The sequence below is a fragment of the Salvia miltiorrhiza genome, chromosome 4, assembly GCF_028751815.1.
Source record: "Salvia miltiorrhiza cultivar Shanhuang (shh) chromosome 4, IMPLAD_Smil_shh, whole genome shotgun sequence".
NCBI lineage: Eukaryota > Viridiplantae > Streptophyta > Magnoliopsida > Lamiales > Lamiaceae > Salvia > Salvia miltiorrhiza.
Window position 1 is genome coordinate 4,257,443 of NC_080390.1, and position 27,581 is coordinate 4,285,023.

At 33.3% G+C, this 27,581-nt stretch overlaps 2 protein-coding genes and 1 long non-coding RNA gene across 4 annotated transcripts; all 3 read left to right on the forward strand.

Moving 5' to 3' along the window:
* Positions 1-461: 461 nt before the first annotated feature.
* On the forward strand, positions 462-3,479 carry LOC131022296 (dolichol-phosphate mannosyltransferase subunit 1-like). Its single transcript, XM_057951743.1, has 7 exons — positions 462-812; positions 1,606-1,705; positions 1,805-1,838; positions 1,904-1,980; positions 2,395-2,420; positions 2,493-2,853; positions 3,340-3,479. The coding sequence occupies exons 1-6, from the start codon at positions 709-711 to the stop codon at positions 2,734-2,736; spliced, it is 585 nt and encodes a 194-aa protein (XP_057807726.1). The 5' UTR covers positions 462-708; the 3' UTR covers positions 2,737-2,853; positions 3,340-3,479.
* On the forward strand, positions 3,480-27,262 carry LOC131022299 (uncharacterized). Its single transcript, XR_009101229.1, has 2 exons — positions 3,480-3,642; positions 27,120-27,262. It is a non-coding gene; the product is annotated as an uncharacterized LOC131022299 (long non-coding RNA).
* LOC131022295 (dolichol-phosphate mannosyltransferase subunit 1-like) lies at positions 22,103-27,130 on the forward strand. Of its 2 annotated transcripts, none has more exons than XM_057951740.1 (10): positions 22,103-22,538; positions 23,270-23,381; positions 24,126-24,291; positions 25,085-25,184; positions 25,284-25,317; positions 25,383-25,459; positions 25,873-25,898; positions 25,971-26,135; positions 26,217-26,331; positions 26,818-27,130. In XM_057951740.1, the coding sequence occupies exons 2-10, from the start codon at positions 23,348-23,350 to the stop codon at positions 26,920-26,922; spliced, it is 822 nt and encodes a 273-aa protein (XP_057807723.1). In that variant the 5' UTR covers positions 22,103-22,538; positions 23,270-23,347; the 3' UTR covers positions 26,923-27,130. The 2 variants fall into 2 exon arrangements, with proteins under 2 accessions (XP_057807723.1, XP_057807725.1); XM_057951742.1 differs by having other exon boundaries at positions 23,270-23,345.
* Positions 27,263-27,581: the final 319 nt, after the last annotated feature.

The following is a 27,581-nucleotide window of genomic DNA, read 5'->3' on the forward strand; positions in this document are numbered from 1 at the left end:
AAAAAACTATATACGTATTATATATTATATGTTATATATATTGATATTAATATACCAATAATTTCGTTATACCGTAAGGTATGGTATACCGATTTTCGGTATGGTATACCGCACTATCGGTACGACAACGGTATGGAAATTCTCATACCGAACTTTTCGGTATGCCGATCTTCGGTATACCGAAAAGTACGGTACGACAACGGTATGAAAATTCTCATACCACAATTTATGGTATGGTATACGGTATGATGGAAAATTTTCGACATACCGTACCGATCCACCCCTAATCCCAAGCAATGGGCTAGTTGGTGGAGTGAGTGTGTTAATTTTCACGAATATATGCGCAGAGACATTCCAATTACACAACATAGGGGCTGATATTGCTGGTAAGTTACTGAATATGCGAAAATTGCGGGTATTAGGGTACCCGACAAGTTCCGTCGGGTCGGGGTTGGGTATGGGAGGGAGCCTGTTTTCGGAGTCGGGTACCCTCAAATTTTGGGTAGGGATGGAATATTTTAGAGAAACACTGTTCGACTGATTGTAATCAATTTTGATTAATTTAACCCATATTATTCGGGTTCGATCCGTTTTGAGCAATTTACGTTGGATCCGATCGAATTATAATTGTCGAATGTGATTGTAGGGCGAATTCATCAATTAGGGAGCATTTCTAAGGCTTTAGCGGTGTTGATCGGGAATTATTCAATGGAAGCCAAAGCGGAGGGGAACAAGTATAGCATAATCGTTCCCACTTTCAACGAGCGCCTCAACATCGCTCTGATTGTTTACCTCATCTTCAAGCATCTCCCGTGAGTCTTTCTCCTTGTTTGTGTGTGATTCTGATTACTATAGTTGAAGATGATTGTGGAAGTTGGCAATAAATGTTTGAATTGGATCCTTGAATTTTATGTGAATACGTGATAATTGCTTTGCCGTTATGGTTGCGGTAATGGTAGATAGAAAGAGGTGAAATTTGCTGGAATTGATACAGATGGGACTTTAAGATTATTTTTTCCGGGCAATGTATTGCTAATTTTTAAGAGAATTGCTTGGTGGTATTTGCGCTTGATTCTTTTTCTTGAGCTGTTTGTAGGGATACTTTTGAATGTTCAGTTTTCAGAAGTGAATTTGAAAGTTAATCATTAGGAATCCCAGTTTCATATTCGTTACACTAATCAACCCTAAAGACTTAAAAAGTTCAATATTATTTGGTTGTTTTAATGGCTGCTAGATATCCAAAAAAGCTTCGACACTTCTCCTAATGTTCTTGTGGAGTCCTTGGTAGATTCTTAGTAGTGGTTCTTGTTTCCTAGAGTAGAAACATGAGACATGTTTTCACATGCATGGGATGGTAATATTTTCATTGCCTTGATATATGGGGATCAAACTATTTAGCAATTAAGTTTGTAATCCTTATTTAATAACTATTAGCTGGTTCTTCCTCTGGATCAATTTTTAGGAATGTATACATAAAACACAGTAGTTAAACCATTTACATAGATGGACTTATCACATTTTTTTGTCTGATCGGAACTATTAGTGATGTACCTTGGTGCTGCATGCAACAATTAGATATTGTTTTGTACCTTCTGTTTGGACCAGGAATGTAAATTTTGAGATCATAGTGGTGGATGATGGGAGTCCTGATGGAACTCAGGAAATTGTCAAACAGCTGCAGGAAGTATATGGAGAAGATCGTATCGTATGTTTGGGCACTTTCCTTCTTTCAATTTGTAACTTCTGATTTATTAAAGCTTGGGCTTTTAATTGTCTGTTTACTCATACTGGTCTCATAATGCAGTTGTTGAGACCTAGTCCAAAGAAGCTTGGCTTAGGTATGTACTTGACATGTTATATTCTAAAAGATGATTGTAAAACTTCTAAAGGTTTTTCATTTCAGTGACGGCCTACGTTCACGGTTTGAAACACGCAACTGGAAATTTTGTTGTCATAATGGATGCAGACTTATCACACCATGTACGTATGCACTCTTAGATGCAATAAGAAAATGGAATGTCCTTTGTGTATTTCCTAGTGAAAATATAGTATGATAAGTTGATAACTTCCGGTTATCTAACCTTAGTATCATACCCTATCCTGTCTGTTCTCGGTCATATGAAAAACAAAAAATTTCTGTAATTCTACAAAATTCAGTTCTTGAGAGTCATGACTATTCCCTATATAAAATTTGTCAATGCTGTGAACAAACTTAAAACCTTTAAGAAGAAAAGAAAGTTTTTGGCCATTGGCTTGCCAATTAAGATTACTTGGAAAATATGAGCTGTCATTTAATTGAACTCTTGCAAAGCTCAAGTACTTTTCTTTACTACAATTATTCTTAATTTCCTTATCCCAATTGGTTAATTTTTTCTTTTTGATTCTCTCTAACAGCCAAAATACCTTCCAAGCTTTATCAAGTAAGTTTTTTGCTTTGTGAAGTACTGGATTTTTTATGAACTCGGTATATTAATAGCATTTCTTGAGGTCAGGAAACAAATGGAGACAAGTGCGAGCATAGTTACTGGGACTCGGTATGTAAAAGGTGGTGGGGTTCATGGCTGGAACCTGATGCGCAAATTGACGAGCAGAGGAGCCAATGTCCTTGCACAAACATTTCTATGGCCAGGTGTATCCGACCTGACCGGATTATTCAGTTATTATACAACAACAATAATTATTAGTTCCCCCTATTCAGATACCAAACTAAAGTTTTGTTCTGAACTTTTGTTGTGAAGGCTTTACAAAAAATCTGTGCTTGAAGATGTTATAAACTCCTGTGTGAGTAAGGGGTATGTTTTCCACATGGAGATGATAGTTAGAGCTTCAAGAAAGGGTTATCACATTGAAGAGGTATTCACAATTTTTAATATACTCGGTATCTTGTATTGATCATGTTACATAACATGCCTATATGTTTGTTTATTATCTGGAAATGAAAAGGCAGTTAACCCTTCACTATTGGAAGAGTCACTATTGTATTGATTCACATTTCCAACTAAATATCAAATTTCATAGAATTAGTAACATGGACTATGACCCGTTCTAGACTGCCTAACACTAATGTGTTTAGACTTCTCCCAAGTGGATAATTAACAAAAAAGGCCTTTGCTCCATTCTTTAATTATACATTTCCTGGCTTGCCAAGTTTGATAAATGGAGCAAATTTAGCAAATCATGTGATTTGGCATGCTAGCTTGTCGCAGTTGACTTTTTTCAACGGATTGTTTTATGTCATGTTTAATCTTTCTTCCTAGCATAGTTCTACATAAAAGTGATGTCTACTGCTGCTTTTTATATTGAAGCCGGTCTGTAATATTGTGTTTCACCTTTTCATAGGTCCCAATCACATTTGTCGACAGAGTATATGGAAGCTCAAAACTCGGGGGATCGAAAATAGTGGAGTATCTCAAGGGGCTTTTATACCTTCTTGTCACAACTTGAAGAGAATGAAAAGTGGAGCATTTTGCAGAGTTTTCTAACCTGCCCATTTTGAAGCAAGAAACATATCAGTTCTTTGCGCCTATTGTACCACTAACTCAATTTTGATGAGACTGTAAACTAAATTTTTAGATTAGAAATTATAGTTGATGCGACAGTAACCTGATAATATGATAAAAAAAAAGAATATATTTATACAAGGTGTTTTGAAATTATAGATGCTGCTTCCTGATGAAATAGTCGTTATACCGTAAGGTATGGTATACCGATTTTTGGTATGGTATACCGCACTATCGGTATGACAACGGTATGGAAATTCTCATACCGAACTTTTCGGTATGCCGATCTTCGGTATACCGAAAAGTACGGTACGACAACGGTATGAAAATTCTCATACCGCAATTTATGGTATGGTATACGGTATGATGGAAAATTTTCGGCATACCGTACCGATCCACCTCTAATCCCAAGCAATGGGCTAGTTGGTGGAGTGAGTGGGTTAATTTTCACGAATATGTGCGCAGAGACATTCCAATTACACAACATAGGGGCTGATATTGCTGGTAAGTTACTGAATATGCGAAAATTGCGGGTATTAGGGTACCCGACAAGTTCCGTCGGGTCGGGGTTGGGTATGGGAGGAAGCCTATTTTCGGAGTCGGGTACCCTCAAATTTTGGGTAGGGATGGAATATTTTAGAGAAACACTGTTCGACTGATTGTAATCAATTGTGATTAATTTAACCCATATTATTCGGGTTCGATCCGTTTTGAGCAATTTACGTTGGATCCGATCGAATTGTAATTATCGAATGTGATTGTAGGGCGAATTCATCAATTAGGGAGCATTTCTAAGGCTTTAGCGGTGTTGATCGGGAATTATTCAATGGAAGCCAAAGCGGAGGAGAACAAGTATAGCATAATCGTTCCCACTTACAACGAGCGCCTCAACATCGCTCTGATTGTTTACCTCATCTTCAAGCATCTCCCGTGAGTCTTTCTCCTTGTTTGTGTGTGATTCTGATTACTATAGTTGAAGATGATTGTGGAAGTTGGCAATAAATGTTTGAATTGGATCCTTGAATTTTCTGTGAATACGTGATAATTGCTTTGTCGTTATGGTTGCGGTAATGGTAGATAGAAAGAGGTGAAATTTGCTAGAATTGATACAGATGGGACTTTAAGATTATTTTTTCCGGGCAATGTATTGCTAATTTTTAAGAGAATTGCTTGGTGGTATTTGCGCTTGATTCTTTTTCTTGAGCTGTTTGTAGGGATACTTTTGAATGTTCAGTTTTTAGAAGTGAATTTGAAAGTTAATCATTAGGAATCCCAGTTTCATATTCGTTACACTAATCAACCCTAAAGACTTAAAAAGTTCAATATTATTTGGTTGTTTTAATGGCTGCTAGATATCCAAAAAAGCTTCGACACTTCTCCTAATGTTCTTGTGGAGTCCTTGGTAGATTCTTAGTAGTGGTTCTTGTTTCCTAGAGTAGAAACATGAGAAATGTTTTCACATGCATGGGATGGTAATATTTTCATTGCCTTGATATATGGGGATCAAACTATTTAGTAATTAAGTTTGTAATCCTTATTTAATAACTATTAGCTGGTTCTTCCTCTGGATCAATTTTTAGGAATGTAATGTCCCGATGATGGGGTTTGCTCCGTTCTCGCAAGCCTCAAATATCTTGGCTAAAGAAAATCTTTGAACGTCGGCGGTGCTCCCAAACATCCAAGAAGATTCGGAGGAGGAGAAGCCGAAATCCAAGACCACCCGCGCCCAATACTCTAGCAAAGAGACCGAGCTCGTGACAATATTGTGGGCGGAGGCTACCCACAATTCTATTTTCAGAACTTCCCAAAAGTTGCTCCAATATTGGGGATCAATCACCGAGAAGTACAGCAACCTCAAACCGGTGGGAGCGCCGACACGTAAGCCGGATCATCTCAAATCCCACTTCGCACCAAAAGGACATGAAATTTTTTGTGGGCTACTACAACACTTGCAAGGACCAGGGGGGCAGCAGTATGAGCGACGACCAAATTATCGAACAAGCCCAAACGATGTACGAGGCGAATTTTAGGAAGAGATTCGGCTACATCAAAGCTTGGAAAGTCCTGCACGAGTGTGAAAGGTTCTCGTCGTAAGCCGCAGATGTCCACTCCACGAAGAAGTCGAAGGGCTCCGAAAGCCAAGCAACCACCACTTCTTCGGAGCTGAGTATTACGACAAGGCCCCAAGGCCAAAAAGAGACAAAGCGAGACAAGGGCAAGGGAAGAAGGGGAAAGAGTTTTCGGGAAATTCACCGTACTCCGAAGCCCTTTAGAAGGTCGCCGAAAGCATGCCCTTCAAACGAGCCACATTGCCGAGGCCAAAAAAATACAAGCCGAGTTGAAAAGGGAGGAGCTCGATATGAAGCTCTTGAACACGGATACTACGCACATGACGGATGCACAATTGGCCTTGCACAACCACATGATCCAAGAAGTGCGTCTAGGCTTATTTAAATTATGATTTTAATTCATGGAATTTTTTTTCTTTAGTTTAAATTATGTAATTTTTTTTAATTTAAATTATTTAATATTTATTTTTATTGCAATGTTTGAATTTTAATTTTAATGAAATTTGAAATTTTAAAATTAAAGTGTAGAATTGAGGATTTTATGAAAATGAAGATCTAAGATACAACCTAAGACACAAGGGCTGTAGAGGGTTGTGTCTTAGGTGAGGACCACCATCTAAGACACGAGCATTGGAGATGCTCTTATAAGCTTAATATTCCAAATGTGCACTTTGTCGATGAAGTAAGGTTCACCAAATGACATCCCAAGCAATGGGCTAGTTGGTGGAGTGAGTGGGTTAATTTTCACGAATACTAGTATTATACCCGTGCTTCGCACGGTCTGATTATTCATATGTATTTGTAATACATAATAGATGTATTATATAATTCTATAAATATTATTAAAATGCGATTTTATTAAAAAAAGGAAAAAGGAAAAAAGAACAAAGAAACCCTTGAAAGCACAAAAAAGCAGACTAAGGGCCGAGCCTCATTAAAACCTTTTCATGGAAAACCCCGTGGGAAAAACCAGAAAAGGAAAAAGAGTGCTCGTCTAAAGACAAAGGCCACGACCAGAAGAACGGAAAGGAAAGTTTCTGAAACTCCGGCCTAACCATCGTCCCAAAACAATCCCGGCTCAAACCAGTCACACCCGAAACCAAAAAACGCAAAGCTACAAAGATGATGGCCGGTAAGACGTCGTCGCCATCATCCAACCAAAAGAAAAGAAAAAAGAAAAAAAAGGTGAACCTCAGCCGGTTAGACGCCGCGCTGGGTAAACCAAAAAAGACCACAAAAAAAACGAGACAAAGGCCGGTAAGACGCTGTCGCCCATGTCCCCAAAAACGCCAAGTGAGAAGAGATTTTGGCCGGTTATACGCCGTCGCCAAATCTCTCACCCTCACCCAAAGCAACCTCAATCCAGAAAGACGAGGAGTCGCCGACCGCCAGAGACTACACACGAGACCGAACAGCAGCCTGCTGGAGATCATCTTTGAGCCAACCCAACCGATCAAAAGACAGACGAGACAGAGGCCGGTAAGACGTCGTTGCCCCTGTCTCGGAACACGGCAGAAGAGAAGAAAAATTGGCCGGTTATACGCCGTTGCCAAAGCTCCTTCCCTCGCCCAAAGAGAACCCAAGAAAGAAAGCCAAGACCGAAGCCCTCCATGAAGAAACATCCAAGCACCAACCAAACGAAGACCGAAGACACCCCAACCGAGCAGCAACCTCTCCAAGAGACCAATCCAAAACAGCCCCATGTCATCAAGTCTTCATACGAACGCGACTATGAGTTGCCATATCTAAAGACACCGCAATCTTAATATCCTCAATAGCAAAGGGCCACCACCCTTCGATCCGGGCATGATTAGCCATAATATCCGCCGCACTGTTTCCTTCTCTATAAATATGCGAGATCTGAAGTCGAAAATTGGAAAGCCAATTTAAAGTCTGTTTCCAGAGCGGTAGAAAACGCCAGGGGACATTCAGAGAACGAGAGTGCAGAATCTGGACAACATAAGACGAGTCTGCTTCAATCCAAAGCCAGTGCCAACCACGAGAATTCGCAATTCAAACGGCATGCATGACCGCCAAAAGCGAACCCCGAACCCCCTTTATAGTGATAACAACCTCGAACCGCACCCCAGTTATCACGAAACACACCGCCCGCGGCAATGCTCCCAGGTTTCCCAAGCGCCGAACCATCAGTATTGACTTTAATCCACTGCCCCGCCGGAGGCCACCAGTGAACCTCAATCATCATAGGGGGCGGAACAGCGCGCATAGCAACCCCAATCCGCCTAAGCACCAAATAGTCCTGCCAAGAGTTATGAGAACGCCCAAGCTTAGGGAAATTGGAATCCATCTCCTTAAACGCAACTTTAAGGAACCCAAGAATCATATTCGAGTGGAAACTGGCATCATTGAAAGTCACTTGATTGCGGCAATCCCAAATTTTCCAAATAAAATTAATCACCCCAGCTTTCCAATAGGACCGAACCAACGGACTGAACTCCGTGTTCCATGCAGCAGCCAACATGCTATGAATATCCAAGCAGTCCAGCATGTGCGATTTGGCAAACCAATCAAAGAAAACCACCCAAGTCTGTCGAATAACACTGCAATTCCAAAACAAGTGGTCAATAGACTCCTCAGCCAACCCACACATCACACATCTGTTGGTCAATATATTCTATAAATATATTTAAGTGTTACAAATAAAAATACAGAGTAATGAAATGAAATTGAAAATTTACATTACATAGTACAAAAAATAGTAAAAGAAAAACGTTTCATATCATAAGACAGTAAAATGTAAACATTTTTTAGAAAGTAAAAAAAAAAAAAAAGAACATTTCAAGGAATATCAATATTAGACAAAAAAAGAAAATTAATGTTACTCATAATTTTACTTCTTTGTATTTTTAATACAATATCTAACATAAAAAATTTAGATGTAAACTAACATTAATAATATAATATTTAATAAATCTAATATATTATATTATGACAAAAAAATTAAACACAAATATTTAATTTTGTGTATGTAAGCGAGTATATATATATATATATATATATATATATATATATAATGGTTTATTTTCTAAAAATATAATTAATAATAAAATAATTTAAGTGGACCTATAAGTGTTCATAATTATCTAATTATCTTAGGAGTATTAATTTTAGTTTACGATTTTAGTATTGTTCGTAAAATATTGCAGTCATGTCATCATTTTTTAAGTGGTTGAACTCTTAACATTTTCAAATATTTTCAAACGTCGAAAAGTTTACGTAACCTGCTTGAATAAAGTTAGTGTTGTCATATTGTTGTTGCACGATTTCAATATTTTGGATTCAGTTAGTAATACGCTTGATATGTCAACTTTCAATAACAAAAAGAATGGAGATTTTATTTTTATAACAAATTGAAGGTTGATGGCATTATTTCGACCTCTCAAAGTTTTTGTTAAAAACTCAAAATAGATCTAAAATATGGACCATGCAATATGTTTATGTGGCGCGCTAGGAGTGTGACACGTTGCAAATGCCTTCCAAGGGCTTCCATGACAAAATACACACAGGGGTAAATAGGAATAACAATTTTGAAAATTAAAAAAAAATAATAGTAATAATTTTTTAATTTTTTTAATAAAAATTTATTTTTTTCCCACAACTGCCATCAAAATTATGCTTATAATTGAACACAAATATACATAAACATAAACACAAATATGTATAACGTTGGATAGAAATATGCTTGGAAAATTATCACTATGCGACCCTCTAGTGCCTCTCGCTGCTGCTCATTGCCACCATAGTTATGCATATAGTCGAATATTACTATACATATTTGTGTGTAACGTTATGCATATTTATGTTTAGGGATGTCAATCCAGCCAGAAACCCGTGAGCTGGTTCGATTAACCCGCTAATCCGAAAGGGTTAGGGCTGGAAATTTCAACCCAATAAAAATTATAATTTGAATAGCCCGAGACCCGATAGGGTCGATCCGAAACCAACCCTAGACTGACCCGAAAATAATATATTCACTTGATTATATGAAAATTTTATTCGTATTTGATTTTCAATTTCATTACTTTGATTATGAAAATTAGTATAATAAAATATTTTTTTCAAAAGTTTGCAAAATATATTTTGTTTCAATATTAGAAATTCAATGTTACTCATCATTTTACTTATTTGTATTATTAATTCAATACTTAACATAAAAATGTTGCATCTTCATATCTCTAAGACATGCATAAGTTATTATGTAAGTTTTGAGCCCGATTAGCCCAATGGGCTATAGCCCGAAACCAGAACATTTAGGGTTAGGATTAGAAATTTCTAATTCAAAATAAACTTCAACACGATTAGCCCCCACTCGAATAACCCGTAACCCGATAGGGCTAACCCGAAACCCCATGGATTGTCACGATTGACATCCCTATTTATGTTTACATTTATGCATATTCTTTCTCAACTATATGCAGTACTAAGTGACACCATCAAGTGACTATCGTAGCTGGTCACTTGACGGATCATACTTTCCTAGAGGGGTCATATAGTGATAGTTATTTAAAAATAAATATTTAACCATTTTTAAATAATAAATATTGACGAATATTTCCTTAACTCTAATATTAATGTCTATTCAATTATAAAAAATGAATTTATACTTCTAAAGGATATTTATATATTTTAGTTAAATTATAATGTACGCTTATACAAATTAAAATATAAGAGCTACTGATTATTAATTATAAAAATCAAGATCAATTGATTACAAAAATAATTCGTACATTTTTATAAATGAATAAGTTATTTAGCTCATTGAGATATCTCATAATACAATTCATTGAATAAGTATTTTTTTATGTAATTTTTTTTAAAGTGAACATTTTGTATTAATTTAAATTGAGCAGCGTGAATTACTTTAGTTATAAAAATAAATTTACAATCAAAATAACAAAAATTTCGTCAATATGAAATTCATATACAATTTAATCATAAAATAATTAATGGGTGTTAAAAATTAACAATTACAATGTATTAAACAACAAAACAGGTATTACCCAATAGATTTTTGGATGTTGCTTTGGAGGAAAAATCTTTGCTTGTATACACGAATAATCAATATATAAACATATGTAAAAAAAATAAATATAATGATATAAAAATAATATTATATATATATATATATAATAAAATAGTCTCTATATCCACGAAAATTACAATGCGATCTAAGAGTATGGGCTTTAATAATTGATAATTGAGCGGATAAAGGATCCATCAAAATTGATGTGTTAAACGATTGGATTTTTTTTTATAAATGTGGAGTGTTAACGAGGTATAAAATTGATTTGTTAAATTGTTGATGAAAGTATCATTTTTTGTTAGTTTAAATGTGATTTATGTTATATAAATGAACTGGACGGAGCGGGGCAAGGAAATGACGGGTCAAATCAAGGCGATGCCCGAAGCCACGGTTCGCATAGTGATGGAGGATTGACAGGAATTATGCTCTAATAGTTATACACAATAAATACAAAATTCTTCATTTTTAGAAGAAAATCATATTTTTGTGCAGCAACACCTACCACATTATTAAACACCTTAAATTTTCTATACTCATCTCTCATGTTTCTCTAAATATATGGATCCATAAATTATTTTTTTCATTAAATTATTTAGTTAACTCATGAATTATTTGTTTATTTCTAAAGTTGGAATCCAATCCTTTTTAACTAATAAATAATTAAATCGTAAAATTATAAAAAAAAATACCATTCATCATGCACCCTTTTATTTAATTCAAATTTTATAGTTTGCTTTTTTGAATCAAACCATTTTATTTTTCATTTCTATGGTTTATATCTTTGTAATTACTTATTTTACTAATATTATTATAAATAAGTGAAGATGAATCATTAGATATCTTGTATAAAAATAATATAATTCACATATTGATTAACTAAATGAATTTTGATTTACATTGCTACATTCTCAAAACCTTCTAAAAAAAAACTAATTTCTCAAAACACATATTATTATTAGATCGTTGTATAGTTGTGTTTATAGATTGAAAATGTATAAGTTGTTAAGTAGTATGATAGTATATTCATTTGTAATCAAAAGATAAAAATATATATGTTCACATCAAAAATTTAATTTAGAATATTAATTGACATATCATATTTTGATTAATTGTGTGATATTCATCTCAATTCTCAAATATTTAAATTAAAAATTCAATGATACAAATAAATTTCACTCAATTACAATATTACATCGTTAAAATTATAAAATTAAATTATTCATAAACAATTATATAAAAATAATAATTCATATAAAATTCAAACGAACAATAAAAACTATGGCAGCCCTACTACCAACAATTCCAACTAACAAATTATAACAATTTGGGCCACTAATAAAACTAAATAAACAAAGAGCCCAAACTAAAATTATACTACTAACAAACAAACTAAAATCCAAACAAATGTAAAACCTAATCCTTTGCACACGCAGCTCTCTGTCTCTCTCTCACGTCTCCAGCCACTCTGTGTTGCCGTCGTCATCGGCTTGCCCAACCCCCTCGTCTCCCAATCTCCCTCATCACGTGTCGCCGCCTTCGCTCAGCCCCTGTGGCCCCGATTCGTCCCCCCTTCTCAATTCTTGGCGCCTGCGTCTGCAACAGGTAATAATATATGTAGCTAAAAATAAAAAAAAAACGTTGTTTCTTCTTCACATTAGCTTCTTCCTTTTCAGCGTTTATTCCTCTTCACTTCATCATCTCGGCCGATTTGCTGCCAACGCCATCGAACCAACACAAGTTTTCTGCAACAAAAAAAAGAGAAGATTTTTCGAAAATATAGGACATAAGAATTACCAATCTAAAATTGCACAATGGAAAGATGAAAAATTAGCAGATAATGATAATCTATTTATAGATGGTAAATAGGGCTTAGTAGATTCAGATTCAAATTCAAATTTGGGCTCCACAAATTGGAGCCAAAAGTGCATGGAATCAGATTATCCAGCAGATAAAGATGATCCAACATATACTCATTGGACAAAAGAAAGTGTGCTTTGGCGGGAAACACATTCCCCCACAAATCTGTGCTTTAATATTAGTATAGATGTGCGCAGAGACATTCCAATTACACAACATAGAGGCTGACTAGTATTGTACCCGTGCTTCACACGGCCCGATTATTAATACGTATTATAAAAATTTATAAATGTATTTAAGTGATAGAAAAAAAAATATAGAGTAATCAAATCAAATTGAAAATTTAATAAAATATGGAGTATAATACAAAGGAATAAATCTAATATATTATATTATGACAAAAAATTAAACACAAATATTAAGTGAAAATATTTAATTTCATGTACGTACTGTACGTGGACATATATATATATATATATATATATATATATATATATATATATATATATATAGAGAGAGAGAGAGAGAGAGAGAGAGAGAGAGAGAGAGAGATAAAAGATTAAATGAGATAATTTAATCTTAAAGAAATAAAATATACCAACTATGAACTTTACAATTATCTAAAAATAGATAATAAAAAAAATTAACAATTAGATTAACCATTGAAATATAATTGACACCTAAATAAATAAAAATTATACATTAGGATTTTCAATTGTCAAATTCAATCATTTCGTATACTATCACTTTCCACCCTCTCCCCTTCTCGAACAATATGTATTTATAATCTTTAATTAACATGATCAATAACAGAACTAATTTCATCTTTAACAAACTAAAACTTTTTTCCCCAAAAAAAATTCAATATACTATTGTATTCTGTAAATTGTAAATTATCAACATTACAAAAATATCTAAATTATATTCACAAGTATATTACATTAAATACAGGTCCAAAACAAAAATATTATACCTAAAACACAATTACCTAAAATATTATACCAAAACCGGGCCACAACAAACACGAAGCCCAAATAAAATATTTAATTTGACTCAATGAATATTCGTTAATGGGCTTATGCAAAAAAGAAAATGAATAACCTTCATAATTGTAAAAAAGTTCTATACTAATTACACAATTAACAAAATTTTCTAAAACACAACAATTTACAATTACTTTGTTCTATAAATTCAATAAATAATTTAATAAATAATATCTTCAATATTTTGATACTATTTCGTATAAAAACAGTAGGGTAAATATTATGAAAACCCCTGAACTATACCTATTGATATCAAAAATACCCTGAAAGTTTCGAAATGTTCTCTATACCCTCAAACTATCAGGTTTTTATCAAATATATCCCGCATTTATTTTTCAGTCACCAAAAACGTGATGTGACTCGCCGGATACCACAATGCAATTTATATTTTATTTTTTTTAAATGACATGGAAAAAACGACTTCGTTTCCTACCATATTCCACCATGTTTATCCCCAATTCTAGGTTATTAGCATGAATTTCAAACACGATAGAAGTCAATTTTAAATTTCAGAGGTAATTTTTTGAAATGATATTGTATTAATGATGTTGTTTTTGCCATTGCATTTTTTTTAATGATATTCTACAATAAAGCAAGTATACTTCAGTGGTTTTTATGATATTTACCCAAAACAATAATATTGCATATAGAACTATACTATCACAATTTAACAGATATCTAACTACTACTATTACCTCTTTGTAAAATATTTATTATACCATTAAAAATATTTTTTCCATATTTTGTATAAATAATTAAAAAGTAACTATCATGTTTGAAAAGTAAATCCTTAACAATAAAAAATGTGCTATCTCATACCAATACTTTTATAACTATTATTATTTAAATACATATTGTAATAATATAATTAAATTAATCAATATCGTAATTTTTTTTCATTCAATCAATATCATAATTAATTACCAACTACTTCAAAATTCATTTGATCAACTATTATTACACTTCCACCACTTTTAACAAAATAAACTCTTTACCTCAGAGAGAAAAGAGAGGGAATATTAGTACACATTAATTAAAACCACCTACTAAGTGGAAGATCAAAAGACTTCTTCATTAGAAAAGGAAGTATCGATCGGCGAAAATTTTCTCAGCTCTTCCTTCTTGAAAGTTCGAAAACATCAACAAATCCTCTTTAAGTTGGGAAGATCAGCAAAACTTCAAAAATTTAAGAACAATCAGTAAGCTTATTTATCTCTACCATCATTTCTATTTAATTACTATGACAATCAACATTTATCTTGTGTTTTGGTTAATACATTTGATGATATATTTCTTCTAATAACAGTTTTAGAACACATCGTTTACAACTTAAACCTCTGCATTCATATCATTTGCCCTACTGTGAAGTAAGTGAAATTGCATGTGCAAAAATGGATTTTTTTTAGTAGTTTTTGTAATCTTCACATGAACTCTATTCTCTTTATCATAGAAAAAATAGATTTTCTTGATTATACCATGCAGTTACTTACATTCTTTGCTTAGTTTTGTTTAAAATGTAAAAATTTGAACAATATCGAATAATAGGGTGAAATTATTTGCTTACTTGATAATATCTTGCTTAAGGGTTTTTACTCATAATATAAGGTCTTGTACATGTTAAAATTACAAACCTTTTAAGTACTTTTTCCTCATAAGGTAAGCTCTGTTTGATTCATCATACATAAAATGGATTTTGTCAACTATAAATGATCTTTTCTCAATTTAGTTAAAATGTTTGCGGGATTTTATTTATAATGTATAATTTTCAACACTGGAAGGTCCTTGAATAGCTTAAGTTTTTTACAAAATTTCATTCCTCATTTACTAAGCATTTCACATTATTACTCACCTTAATTGTGGATTCCTTATTTTGGTATATGTTGCTACATCTGCTATATATCCATTTCATTTTTACGATCCATTTCAGTTTATCAGAATATACATGATGGATATCATATAAACTGTAAGTTAATTATGTTGTTGTCCATTCCTTATGTTTTATATGTCATATGCATTCTTGTATGATATTAGGGCTGGGAATTTCGGGATCGGGTAATCGGGTACCCGATACCCGACCCGAAAAAATCGGGTATCGGGTACCCTATACCCGAAAAAATCGGGTATCGGGTATACCCGAATTACCCGATTTTTTAATTAATAAATTTTAAACTATTTAATTCCCAAACCCAATTCCCAAACCCGCCGGCCCAAATCAATTCATCCCAAATCAATTTAATTCCCAAACCCAATTCCCAAACCCGCCGGCCCTAATCAATTCATCCCAAATCAATTAATCCCAAATCAATTCTCATCCTCTGTATTTCCTTTTCTGAACTCTCTCTCCCCATTCTCATCCTCTGTATTTCCGGTGAAGTGTCGAATCAGCAACACAGAAAGAACTAGAAACGCCACGGCCAACCCGAGCTTCCCTATCGAGGAGGTGAGCCCGTTGAGGCGGCTCTGCAACGGCGTCTGCTCGTCTGCATCCGGCTTATCGTGCTCATCATCTCCCCCCACAGTGTGTCCATCCCGACGGCCGTCACCACCATCTTGCCGTAGCCGTCGACCACCTTAGTGCCGGAGAAGATGAAGGGGTTAACCTCGCTGTCGACCTCCACGCCGGCCCTAATCTCTCACTCCGCCGTCCAGCCCCGCCCGCCGCCCGGCCGCCCCGCCGTTCTTCTTCTTCTTCTTCTTTTTTTTTTTTTTTAATACAGATTTTGAATTTATGCAGTTGACTTGGATGAGATAATTTTGACCGGGTAATTAGGGTACCCGAATACCCGACTCGGGTACCCGAGTCGGGTATTAGGGTACCCGATTTCGTTTTCGGGGTCGGGTCGGGTATAGGGTTTTGGGGATTTTCGGGTTCGGGTACCCGATTTTTTCGGGTAGGGTACCCGATTCCCAGGCCTATATGATATATGAGCATTCACAATGTTCTCACTTATTATACATTATTTGTAGTACAATATACAATGGATGGACCACAATTTACAGTACCTTTGAGAACTGGCTATCGTTCACATAACATACAAGAGTACTTTGTAAATCTTAACCACTATTAATTGAATTCCAACTTTCTGTTCTTGGAGTTGCAATGCAAAGAATTAAATACTTTTAAGTTTCTGCAGTTGATTCCACAACCATTCCATCAAGACTGGGAAGTATTCTTCAACCATTCAATGGAATTTAGATTAGATGGCGATATAATCGTACGAATGAATATTGAACAAATTCACTTTGCAAACACCAGCATGCCCATTTGGGCATTAACGAATGGAGTTGCAGACTTGATAAGAGAATTCATGCTGGATAACAGAGATCAACTCACTTTCACTCTTGACTTGCAATATGAAATATTTCACGTGACATTGCGTGACTCCAGACAGAACCCAAGAAGATTTAACCGTCGTGCACCAATTCATCCACCAGTTGCTCCACCATTTGCTGCACCAGTTGCTCCACTAATTGCTGAACCAGATGCACCACAAAATTCAATTAATTATATAAAATTTTCGCTCCCTTTAGGATTCAAATCCAGGTAAAAAATTTAAGCAGCGTAATTTTGCAGCTTATGTAAGACTATATACTAAATTATGGTGTTGCCATGGCCTAATCGGAATCGCCCCGGAGTCAACGATTCTGACCCGGCTCATTGACCACGGGCCGGTTCTGGAACCGGAACCGCCAATAGCATCGGGTCGGTTACGGTTCCAAAATTCTGGACCCGCGACCCGGCGATTCGGCCCGAAAAATGGCGGGCTTGGCGCGGCAGGGCTAGGCGGCACTTTTTGCGGGCTCCGAGGTAGAAACCACTGGTTTTGGGCGGTTAACCGGCGGTTTCGATCAAAATTTAATTTATTTTTTTTCAAATTCAAATTCAAATTTATCCCAACCAATTTTATCTATAAATACCCCTCTTCTTCCACCTTCAAAACCATCCAATGGTGTTAGCAATCCTACACGAAAGATATATTGTCTTATTCATTTCATTGTACTCATGATCTCACAAAAAATAACAATCTCACTGGAGTGCACCCCTAAAATTGATATATATATATATATATATATATATATATATAATGGTTTATTTTCTAAAATTGAATTAATAATAAAACAATTTAAGTTCATCCATAAGTGTATATAATTATCGAATTATCTTAGGAGTATTCATTTTAGTTTACAGTTTTAGTATTGTTCTTGAAATATTGCAATTATGTCATCGTTTTTTAAATAGTTGAAAACTTTTCTGATTCCAAAATATTAAATTCCTGTGTTTTGTTAAATTTTTGTCAGGCAGAGAAAGTAATAAGAATCCTGAAAATAAGGAAAGTAGTGCAACTTTCCAGGATTCTTATTTCTGACTTTTCTTTGGTATTCTTTTTCCTCATTGTCAGGATTCTTACTTACATATATATTCAATATTATTTGTATTATTTTATAAAATGCAAATTACTTATTATTATTATTATTATTATTATTATTATTATTATTATTATTATTATTATTATTATTATTATTAATTCATTCATGAATTATTTTAAGAAAATCATAATTTAATTCTTAGAATTATGAATCATACATTCATACTTATTATTATTATTATTATTATTATTATTATTATTATTATTATTATTATTATTATTATTATTATTATTATTATTATTTAGTTCATAATTTATTTTAAACAAATTATAATTTAATTCTTAGAACTATGAATCATACTTTATTATGAAAATCTTAATTTAATTTTTTAAAACTATAAATCATCATTATTATTATTATTATTATTATTATTATTATTATTATTATTATTATTATTATTATTATTATTATTATTATTATTGTATAAGAAAAAAAAATCTTACGAATTTTTTCTAACGCAATCACTAACATAACATTATTTATACTATTATAAATAGAAGATCTCCCTTATTAGTATGAACCTTTTATTACGAAAAATATTTTTTGTTTTACAAAAATGAAAAATCGAAGTGACTCTGCAAATTGCTTTCTAATTCCCGAGTTTAAAAAATTCTCATTTTGTATAATGAAAGAGAAACTGAGAGCTTGTAGTTGCAGCCTCACTCATTGGAAAATAATTAATTATTTTTACCATCTGCACATATGAGTTGTCGTGATGAAATTTTAAATCAGTGTTGATAAAGGCAAGTTCCTAGAAATCCTAAAGATTTGAGTGGCTGATCTGGTTTGGGGGAGATCCACCTTGTTACTCTTGTTCTATGTTGTTTTATGATAAAGTATTCTGATTATGTTCTATTATTCTTGTGTATAAAGTGTTTTGTGATGAATGGATTAATGGCTATTGTCATATTAATTAACATTATGCTCATATGTTATATGTAATTATTTGTTTCACATCTATGATTCTAATATGTGTATGATATGTGTTTGACAAAAAAATAGAGATTGGCATGTCTTAATTGTGCCTCTTTGCCTCGACTACTATTGTCAATAAAAAACTATATAAATTATGAGTTTATATATCTACATATAATCAAAATAAAAGCTACTGCTGACTGCTGCTTGTTTTCTTGCTTCACTTTTTTTTTTTAATCATGCAAAGTTATACTTATAGATTAATATATTTAATGAGGATTAGGAATCCTCAAACCTCAAAAAGTTGCGCCTCATGAGCCCCAAGTATTCAAAAAGTTGCAGCTTGATTGGCGTTTTGAAAAAAAAAAAAAAATGTATTATAATGCAAATATAGTGGAAGTTACATAACCGCCTCAAAAAAGCTCACACCGCCCTTTAGCGTAATATCAAGGCTTGATCTCTGCCGCCTCTTAGCGCTTTTCACAACACTGGCCATAGTACTCTTTAAAAAAAAAAAAAAAAAAAACTGGCCACAACACTATCTGCACAGTCCCAAAAGAAAATATTGAAACTTTAGAAAATATTAAAGCATCCGCATTAGATGATCCATACAGATAAAATTTCACATACATATAAATACCCTAAAAAATTCATTCATCTCAAATAGGCACAATGCACTAATTAGGAGATGACAAAATAAATAAATGAACATCTCTAACTTCAAAAATGATGGCACTAATTCAATCATGAAAATAAAACAAACAACCATATACCACACAACATGGCAAAAAAGTCGATGATTTGTTCTGTGTGCTGGCAGCAGCAACATTCATATATTAGCCAGAACTCAAAGCATTTTGTGCAAAATTTAGTTCACTCAAACCAAAATCAATATTCATAGCTAAATAGTCTATGGCAGAATCAACCTTAAAAAGCATTTTCAATAGATCTATTAACTTCATTAGTAAATGTTTAAAAATTCAAAGAATTAGTCACTGTAAAAAATAAAAACAAAAAGTATAACAAAGTTAGTTTAAATCAACTATTACAAACAAATGCAAAATAAAATGGATCTTACACAAATCTTATTATAGGCTTAATCACTTGTAAAATAAAATGGATCCTAGGTAAATCTTGTTAGTGGAATTTGTTACTCAACAATTGCAATAATCTTGCTATCTACCAAAAAAGCACAAAATTGAAGCCTATGATGATATGTTTTTCAACTATCCACATTATTGCAGTCTTTCTTTTCATCCAAATTCCAAATTCAGAACTTTAAACCAACAAAATTTAAAACTCCTACGCGCCCAAAATCAAGAAACTACACATGAACTAAACCACCCATTAAATTAAAAAAAGCAAAAAGGAAAAACACAATTTTTGCTTCATTTACTCATCGAAATGGAGTTGAAAGTTGCAATGGAGGACCTACCACTTTATATCAACCCCTTTAATCGCCATTTGCAATCTCAGTTATGGATTCAAATGTTGCCAACATCCGTTTGGCTAATCTCCAAAGAAATATAGCTAAAAAAAATTATGTATCCAAAGAACTATCTGTTGTCAGCACCCTTATAGGAAAATAGCATAGAAAAAATAATTAGAATTTTTTGCCTCTTAGTTTAAATCAAATTGATTGTTCCTCAGAAAAACTACAACCATTTTTTTTTTGCAAAATAAACCTCTGAGATAAATTTAATTTTTTTATTATATTTGTGTATTTTAATTTTTTCTATTATATTTTACTTTAATAAAATTAATATAATTATAGGAATAAATTCATTTATTTAAATGATAAATTATAATTTTAAAATTAATATAATTATATGAATAAATTAATTTATTAAATTATAACATATACCTTAATTTATTAATTTAATAAATTGATTTATTAAATGATAACATAATTATGTATAATGTTATAATTGTATTAAATCTGGAAAGAAAAATTTGATCTCAATATTTCATTGGAAAAATGATGGCCGTTGGAAAATTTGACCATGCATGTATTCAATTTACAATTTTAATAACTTAGAATAGTGCCAAAACAAAAAGCAAGGCTGTATAAGTATGAAAAAAAGCAAACAAATATGAGAGGAAAGAGAAAATGAAAACAAAAAAAAAAAGAAAAGGAAACGATGGAAACTGTTTGTTTCAGAGTACAGGTTTTATTTATTTGTTTCATAATACAAAATTTATTTTTGCATATAAGTTAGAAACTAATCCATAAAATAGAATTTGTTTTTACCTCTCTTAGTATTTTAATGATTATTCTTATTGTAATATTTAATTCTTTTCATTCACTTTTTATTTATTTTTGGGCCTGATTTTTTATACTTGGTAATTTTTCAATTAATATAGTAAATCGGTATTTTTACCCAAATTTGCATATATTAATAATTTTAGGCTATGTTTTTAAATTTTTAAGTTTTATGTAATTTTTTTATATAATTTATATGTTTTTAAAATTAATGCAATTTTAATTTGAAGTAAATTGTGTTATTTAAATTTGTACAATTAAAATTAAATGAAAAATATAAAATCAAAACTAAAAAGAATGAGTCATTCCATTGTGGGCTCCTTACTTAGAAATGATCCCCTACTCTATAGAGTAAACTGTAAAGAGAGCTTACTCAATCACTCACTATGGATGCTCTTAATTCAATCAATAAATTGAAGAAAAAATATAGAAAAATAAATTTATTAGAGCAAACTCCATGAACTCCACTAAATAAAAGTGTAATTTTTTTATTTTTTTTTTGGACCACACTTAAGAGGAAAGTCCGAAACAACTACTAATTTTCGAACCCAACTAAATATATTATCCTACTATTTATTAACATTTTAATATATGGCAGATATAGAGTATACAACATTCAATATAAAAGCTACTCCATCCGTCCCACGAGTCTTGACACGTTTTCCTTTTTGGGCCGTCCCACGAATTTTGACACGTTTCCTTTTTTGGCAATAATTATTACATTCTCTCTCCTACTTTATCACATTTATTATATTATCTCTCCTACTTTATCACTTTTATTACCTTCTCTCTTCTACTTTATCAATTTTATACTTTATTAATTACACACTTAAAACACTAATCTACAACTCCTTAATTCCTGTGCCGAACCCAAACGTGTCAAGACTCGCGGGACGGAGGGAGTACTAATTTTCGAGAGCCCCAACCACAATATTTATTACTCCTTCAATAAACACAGCATAATATAAATACAGAGAGGCATTCATTTTTAGGGTTTCAGCCGCTGCCTTTGAATTCTAGAGTGTTCTCCACTTCTCCCAAAATTCTACCCTAATCTCATTACAATCCGCCGTTCTCACTTTCCAGATTCAACGCTCCAAACATTTTCTACAATTCAAGTCTTCTCCACAAGCCACGGCTGCCGATGCTCTCCATCTTCATCTCTCTCCCTCTGCCTCACCCTCTATTTCTTAATCCCATCTCCCTCGACCTATCTGATTTCGCGACAGAACGGTGGTAAAGCCCTACATCCCCAATCCACCCACTCCGCCCTCTCATCTAGGCACTGCGTCGCTCCACGCGGCGTCGCCTCCTTCCTCGCCGACAACGAATGCTCCGCCGTCTCCTTCTGCATAGCCCGTATCCAGCCGCCGCCGTCCGGGTTTCAAACGACGGCTCCAGATCTCGGCTTCTTCCCTAGTATGCATCTTAAATTCTAGCGTCCTCCATATAATTATTTGTATGCTTGTTAATGTGGATGTTTCTTGTCAGTGTGTTTTTTTGGCATTATTTTGGCAGATTTGTGAATATCTACACAATGTGTTGCTTCAATCAGAAATATCATCATTTTTTCGCTGATCACTTTTTCACTTTTTGGTGTTTATGTCATTGTTTTTGGTAAATCTTTAAATTTCTACACAAAGTGTCGCTTAAAACTAAAATCTTTAATTTTTTCGCATATTAGTTTTTCGTTTTTTAGTTTTTCATTTTTTGTGTTACTTTTGTAGTCAATGTGTTTAATAATCTATATGTCTAAAAGGTGAGAAAATGAAGAGAAAATATGTATCTATATCTTTTATTGATGTTAAGAAGGTTTGCAGTTGATTGAGGATAATTAGTTTTTGTTTTGTCATATTTTTCCAATACCTTGTCATTTTCATTTAAAAGCTTAAACATGGATTTAATAGTATGTGACCGGCTGAAAATTATTCTGGCAAAAAATCATTGTTTTTTGATAAGCAAAATAAATAGAACAGAAAAGAAATCATTTCATTTTTCATCTCACCAAATAGAAGAATCATTTCATTTATAAATTTCCATTTGTGGTGTGTTTTGATCATACAAACAATATAAATGAGATATCTCAGCATGTTATCTATTTTTCTTTTAATTTATGAATATAAACAAACCATTTTTTGTTGTTTTTGCAGGTGACACTTATATTCTTCTTATTCCAGTCTTCATCTGCACAGAAAATTCAAATAAATCAGCCCACAATTTTGGAGTGTATGTATAAATCAGAAAATTATGTTGTAATAATTGGTTAGTATCTAAATGTAAATAGACAAAAATACTAAACAAAATAACAATAAGAATACCACATAAGAACTTAAAAACCATTAAAAAAATATACAGAAAAAGAGTTAGAACAATGAAGAACAACATAAAAAGCAAGCAGCATTGAGAAAATGATTTTTGAAATGTGAATGTGATATTTATAGGCAATAAATTAGCTCTAAAAGTGTGTGATGTGTATTTCAAATGTTAGTTTAGGCGGGAATTCTTGCAGCTAGCATTAATTGATACAGCTGGAACAGCTGGGTACAACAAAAAGTGACGGTGTTTTACTGCAATTTCACATGCAAAAAGTAAAACAGAAAAGGACTAAATAGCAGAATATGCGGACATGCTCAAGTTCCATCACACAGATATTACAACAATTGTACATTGGATAAAAGGATTCTGCTCTTGGCAGGATCACATTCCCCTAGAATTCTATGCTTTAATATATGTATAGATATTGCTGGTAAGTTACTGAATATGCGAAAATTGCGGGTATTAGGGTACCCGACAAGTTTCGTTGGGTCGGGGTTGGGTATGGGAGGGAGCCTGTTTTCGGAGTCGGGTACCCTCAAATTTTGGGTAGGGATGGAATATTTTAGAGAAACACTGTTCGACTGATTGTAATCAATTTTGATTAATTTAACCCATATTTTTTGGGTTCGATCCGTTTTGAGCAATTTACGTTGGATCCGATCGAATTGTAATTGTCGAATGTGATTGTAGGGCGAATTCATCAATTAGGGAGCATTTATAAGGCTTTAGCGGTGTTGATCGGGAATTATTCAATGGAAGCCAAAGCGGAGGGGAACAAGTATAGCATAATCGTTCCCACTTTCAACGAGCGCCAAAACATCGCTCTGATTGTTTACCTCATCTTCAAGCATCTCCCGTGAGTCTTTCTCCTTGTTTGTGTGTGATTCTGATTACTATAGTTGAAAATGATTGTGGAAGTTGGCAATAAATGTTTGAATTGGATCCTTGAATTTTATGTGAATACGTGATAATTGCTTTGCCGTTATGGTTGCGGTAATGGTAGATAGAAAGAGGTGAAATTTGTTGGAATTGATACAGATGGGACTTTAAGATTATTTTTTCCGGGCAATGTATTGCTAATTTTTAAGAGAATTGCTTGGTGGTATTTGCTTTTGATTCTTTTTCTTGAGCTGTTTGTAGGGATACTTTTGAATGTTCAGTTTTCAGAAGTGAATTTGAAAGTTAATCATTAGGAATCCCAGTTTTATATTCGTTACACTAATCAACCCTAAAGACTTAAAAACTTCAATATTATTTGGTTGTTTTAATGGCTGCTAGATATCCAAAAAAGCTTCGACACTTCTCCTAATGTTCTTGTGGAGTCCTTGGTAGATTCTTAGTAGTGGTTCTTGTTTCCTAGAGTAGAAACATGAGACATGTTTTCACATGCATGGGATGGTAATATTTTCATTGCCTTGATATATGGGGATCAAACTATTTAGCAATTAAGTTTGTAATCCTTATTTAATAACTATTAGCTGGTTCTTCCTCTGGATCAATTTTTAGGAATGTATACATAAAACACAATAGTTAAACCATTTACATAGATGGACTTATCACATTTTTTTGTCTGATCGGAACTATTAGTGATGTGCCTTGGTGCTGCATGCAACAATTAGATATTGTTTTGTACCTTCTGTTTGGATCAGGAATGTAAATTTTGAGATCATAGTGGTGGATGATGGGAGTCCTGATGGAACTCAGGAAATTGTCAAACAGCTGCAGGAAGTATATGGAGAAGATCGTATCGTATGTTTGGGCACTTTCCTTCTTTCAATTTGTAACTTCTGATTTATTAAAGCTTGGGATTTTAATTGTCTGTTTACTCATACTGGTCTCATAATGCAGTTGTTGAGACCTAGACCAAAGAAGCTTGGCTTAGGTATGTACTTGACATGTTATATTCTAAAAGATGATTGTAAAACTTCTAAAGGTTTTTCATTTCAGGGACGGCCTACGTTCACGGTTTGAAACACGCAACTGGAAATTTTGTTGTCATAATGGATGCAGACTTATCACACCATGTACGTATGCACTCTAGATGCAATAAGAAAATGGAATGTCCTTTGTGCATTTCCTAGTGAAAATATAGTATGATAAGTTGATAACTTCCGGTTATCTAACCTTAGTATCATACCCTATCCTGTCTGTTCTCGGTCATATGAAAAACAAAAAATTTCTGTAATTCTACAAAATTCAGTTCTTGAGAGTCATGACTATTCCCTATATAAAATTTGTCAATGATGTGAACAAACTTAAAACCTTTAAGAAGAAAAGAAAGTTTTTGGCCATTGGCTTGCCAATTAAGATGACTTGGAAAATATGAGCTGTCATTTAATTGAACTCTTGCAAAGCTCAAGTACTTTTCTTTACTGCAATTATTCTTAATTTCCTTATCCCAATTGGTTAATTTTTTCTTTTTGATTCTCTCTAACAGCCAAAATACCTTCCAAGCTTTATCAAGTAAGTTTTTTGCTTTGTGAAGTACTGGATTTTTTATGAACTCAGTATATTAATAGCATTTCTTGAGGTCAGGAAACAAATGGAGACAAGTGCTAGCATAGTTACTGGGACTCGGTATGTAAAAGGTGGTGGGGTTCATGGCTGGAACTTGATGCGCAAATTGACGAGCAGAGGAGCCAATGTCCTTGCACAAACATTTCTATGGCCAGGTGTATCCGACCTGACCGGATCATTCAGGTATTATACAACAACAACAACTATTAGTTCCCCCTATTCAGATACCAAACTAAAGTTTTGTTCTGAACTTTTGTTGTGAAGGCTTTACAAAAAATATGTGCTTGAAGATGTTATAAACAACTGTGTGAGTAAGGGGTATGTTTTCCAGATGGAGATGATAGTTAGAGCTTCAAGAAAGGGTTATCACATTGAAGAGGTATTCACAATTTTTAATATACTCGGTATCTTGTATTGATCATGTTACATAACATGCCTATATGTTTGTTTATTATCTGGAAATGAAAAGGCAGTTAACCCTTCACTATTGGAAGAGTCACTATTGTATTGATTCACATTTCCAACTAAATATCAAATTTCATAGAATTAGTAACATGGACTATGACCCGTTCTAGACTGCCTAACACTAATGTGTTTAGACTTCTCCCAAGTGGATAATTAACAAAAAAGGCCTTTGCTCCATTATTTAATTATACATTTCCTGGCTTGCCAAGTTTGATAAATGGAGCAAATTTAGCAAATCATGTGATTTGGCATGCTAGCTTCTCGCAGTTGACTTTTTTCAACGGATTGTTTTATGTCATGTTTAATCTTTCTTCCTAGCATAGTTCTACATAAAAGTGATGTCTACTGCTGCTTTTTATATTGAAGCCGGTCTGTAATATTGTGTTTCACCTTTTCATAGGTCCCAATCACATTTGTCGACAGAGTATATGGAAGCTCAAAACTCGGGGGATCGGAAATAGTGGAGTATCTCAAGGGGCTTTTATACCTTCTTGTCACAACTTGAAGAGAATGAAAAGTGGAGCATTTTGCAGAGTTTTCTAACCTTCCCATTTTGAAGCAAGAAACATATCAGTTCTTTGCGCCTATTGTACCACTAACTCAATTTTGATGCGACTGTAAACTATTTTTAGATTAGAAATTATAGTTGATGCGACAGTAACCTGATAATATGATAAAAAAAAAAGAATATATTTATACAAGGTGTTTTGAAATTATAGATGCTGCTTCCTGATAAAATAGTCGGTGGTAGGGGCGGAAACAGGAAAATAGTTTGGGGCAAGCTCGACAATATCGGTTTGTGAAGAATTTTGGACACTAATAAATACTTCGTTTGTCCACAAAAATTGTAGTGTGGTTTGGAGGATAAGTTTTAATAAATAGTTGGAAGATCATCAAAATTTTTGTAGCTGTAAGACTAATTTTTTGGACGGAAGGTACAGCCAAACTTTTAAAAGGTTTGAAATTTTTTGGTTGGAATGCCTCGGACACTCCTAGTTAGTGATGTTACTAATGAGTTGGGGACGGAGTCTTCATCGCTTGAATGAATGTCTCTAAAGGGATGATTCTATCTTTAATTTAGATTGCTTTTTATTAAGTTATAACATGATCTTTTATTAAGAAGTCACTCGGATGTTTAATTGCTTGTTGCTTAACATCGGATCA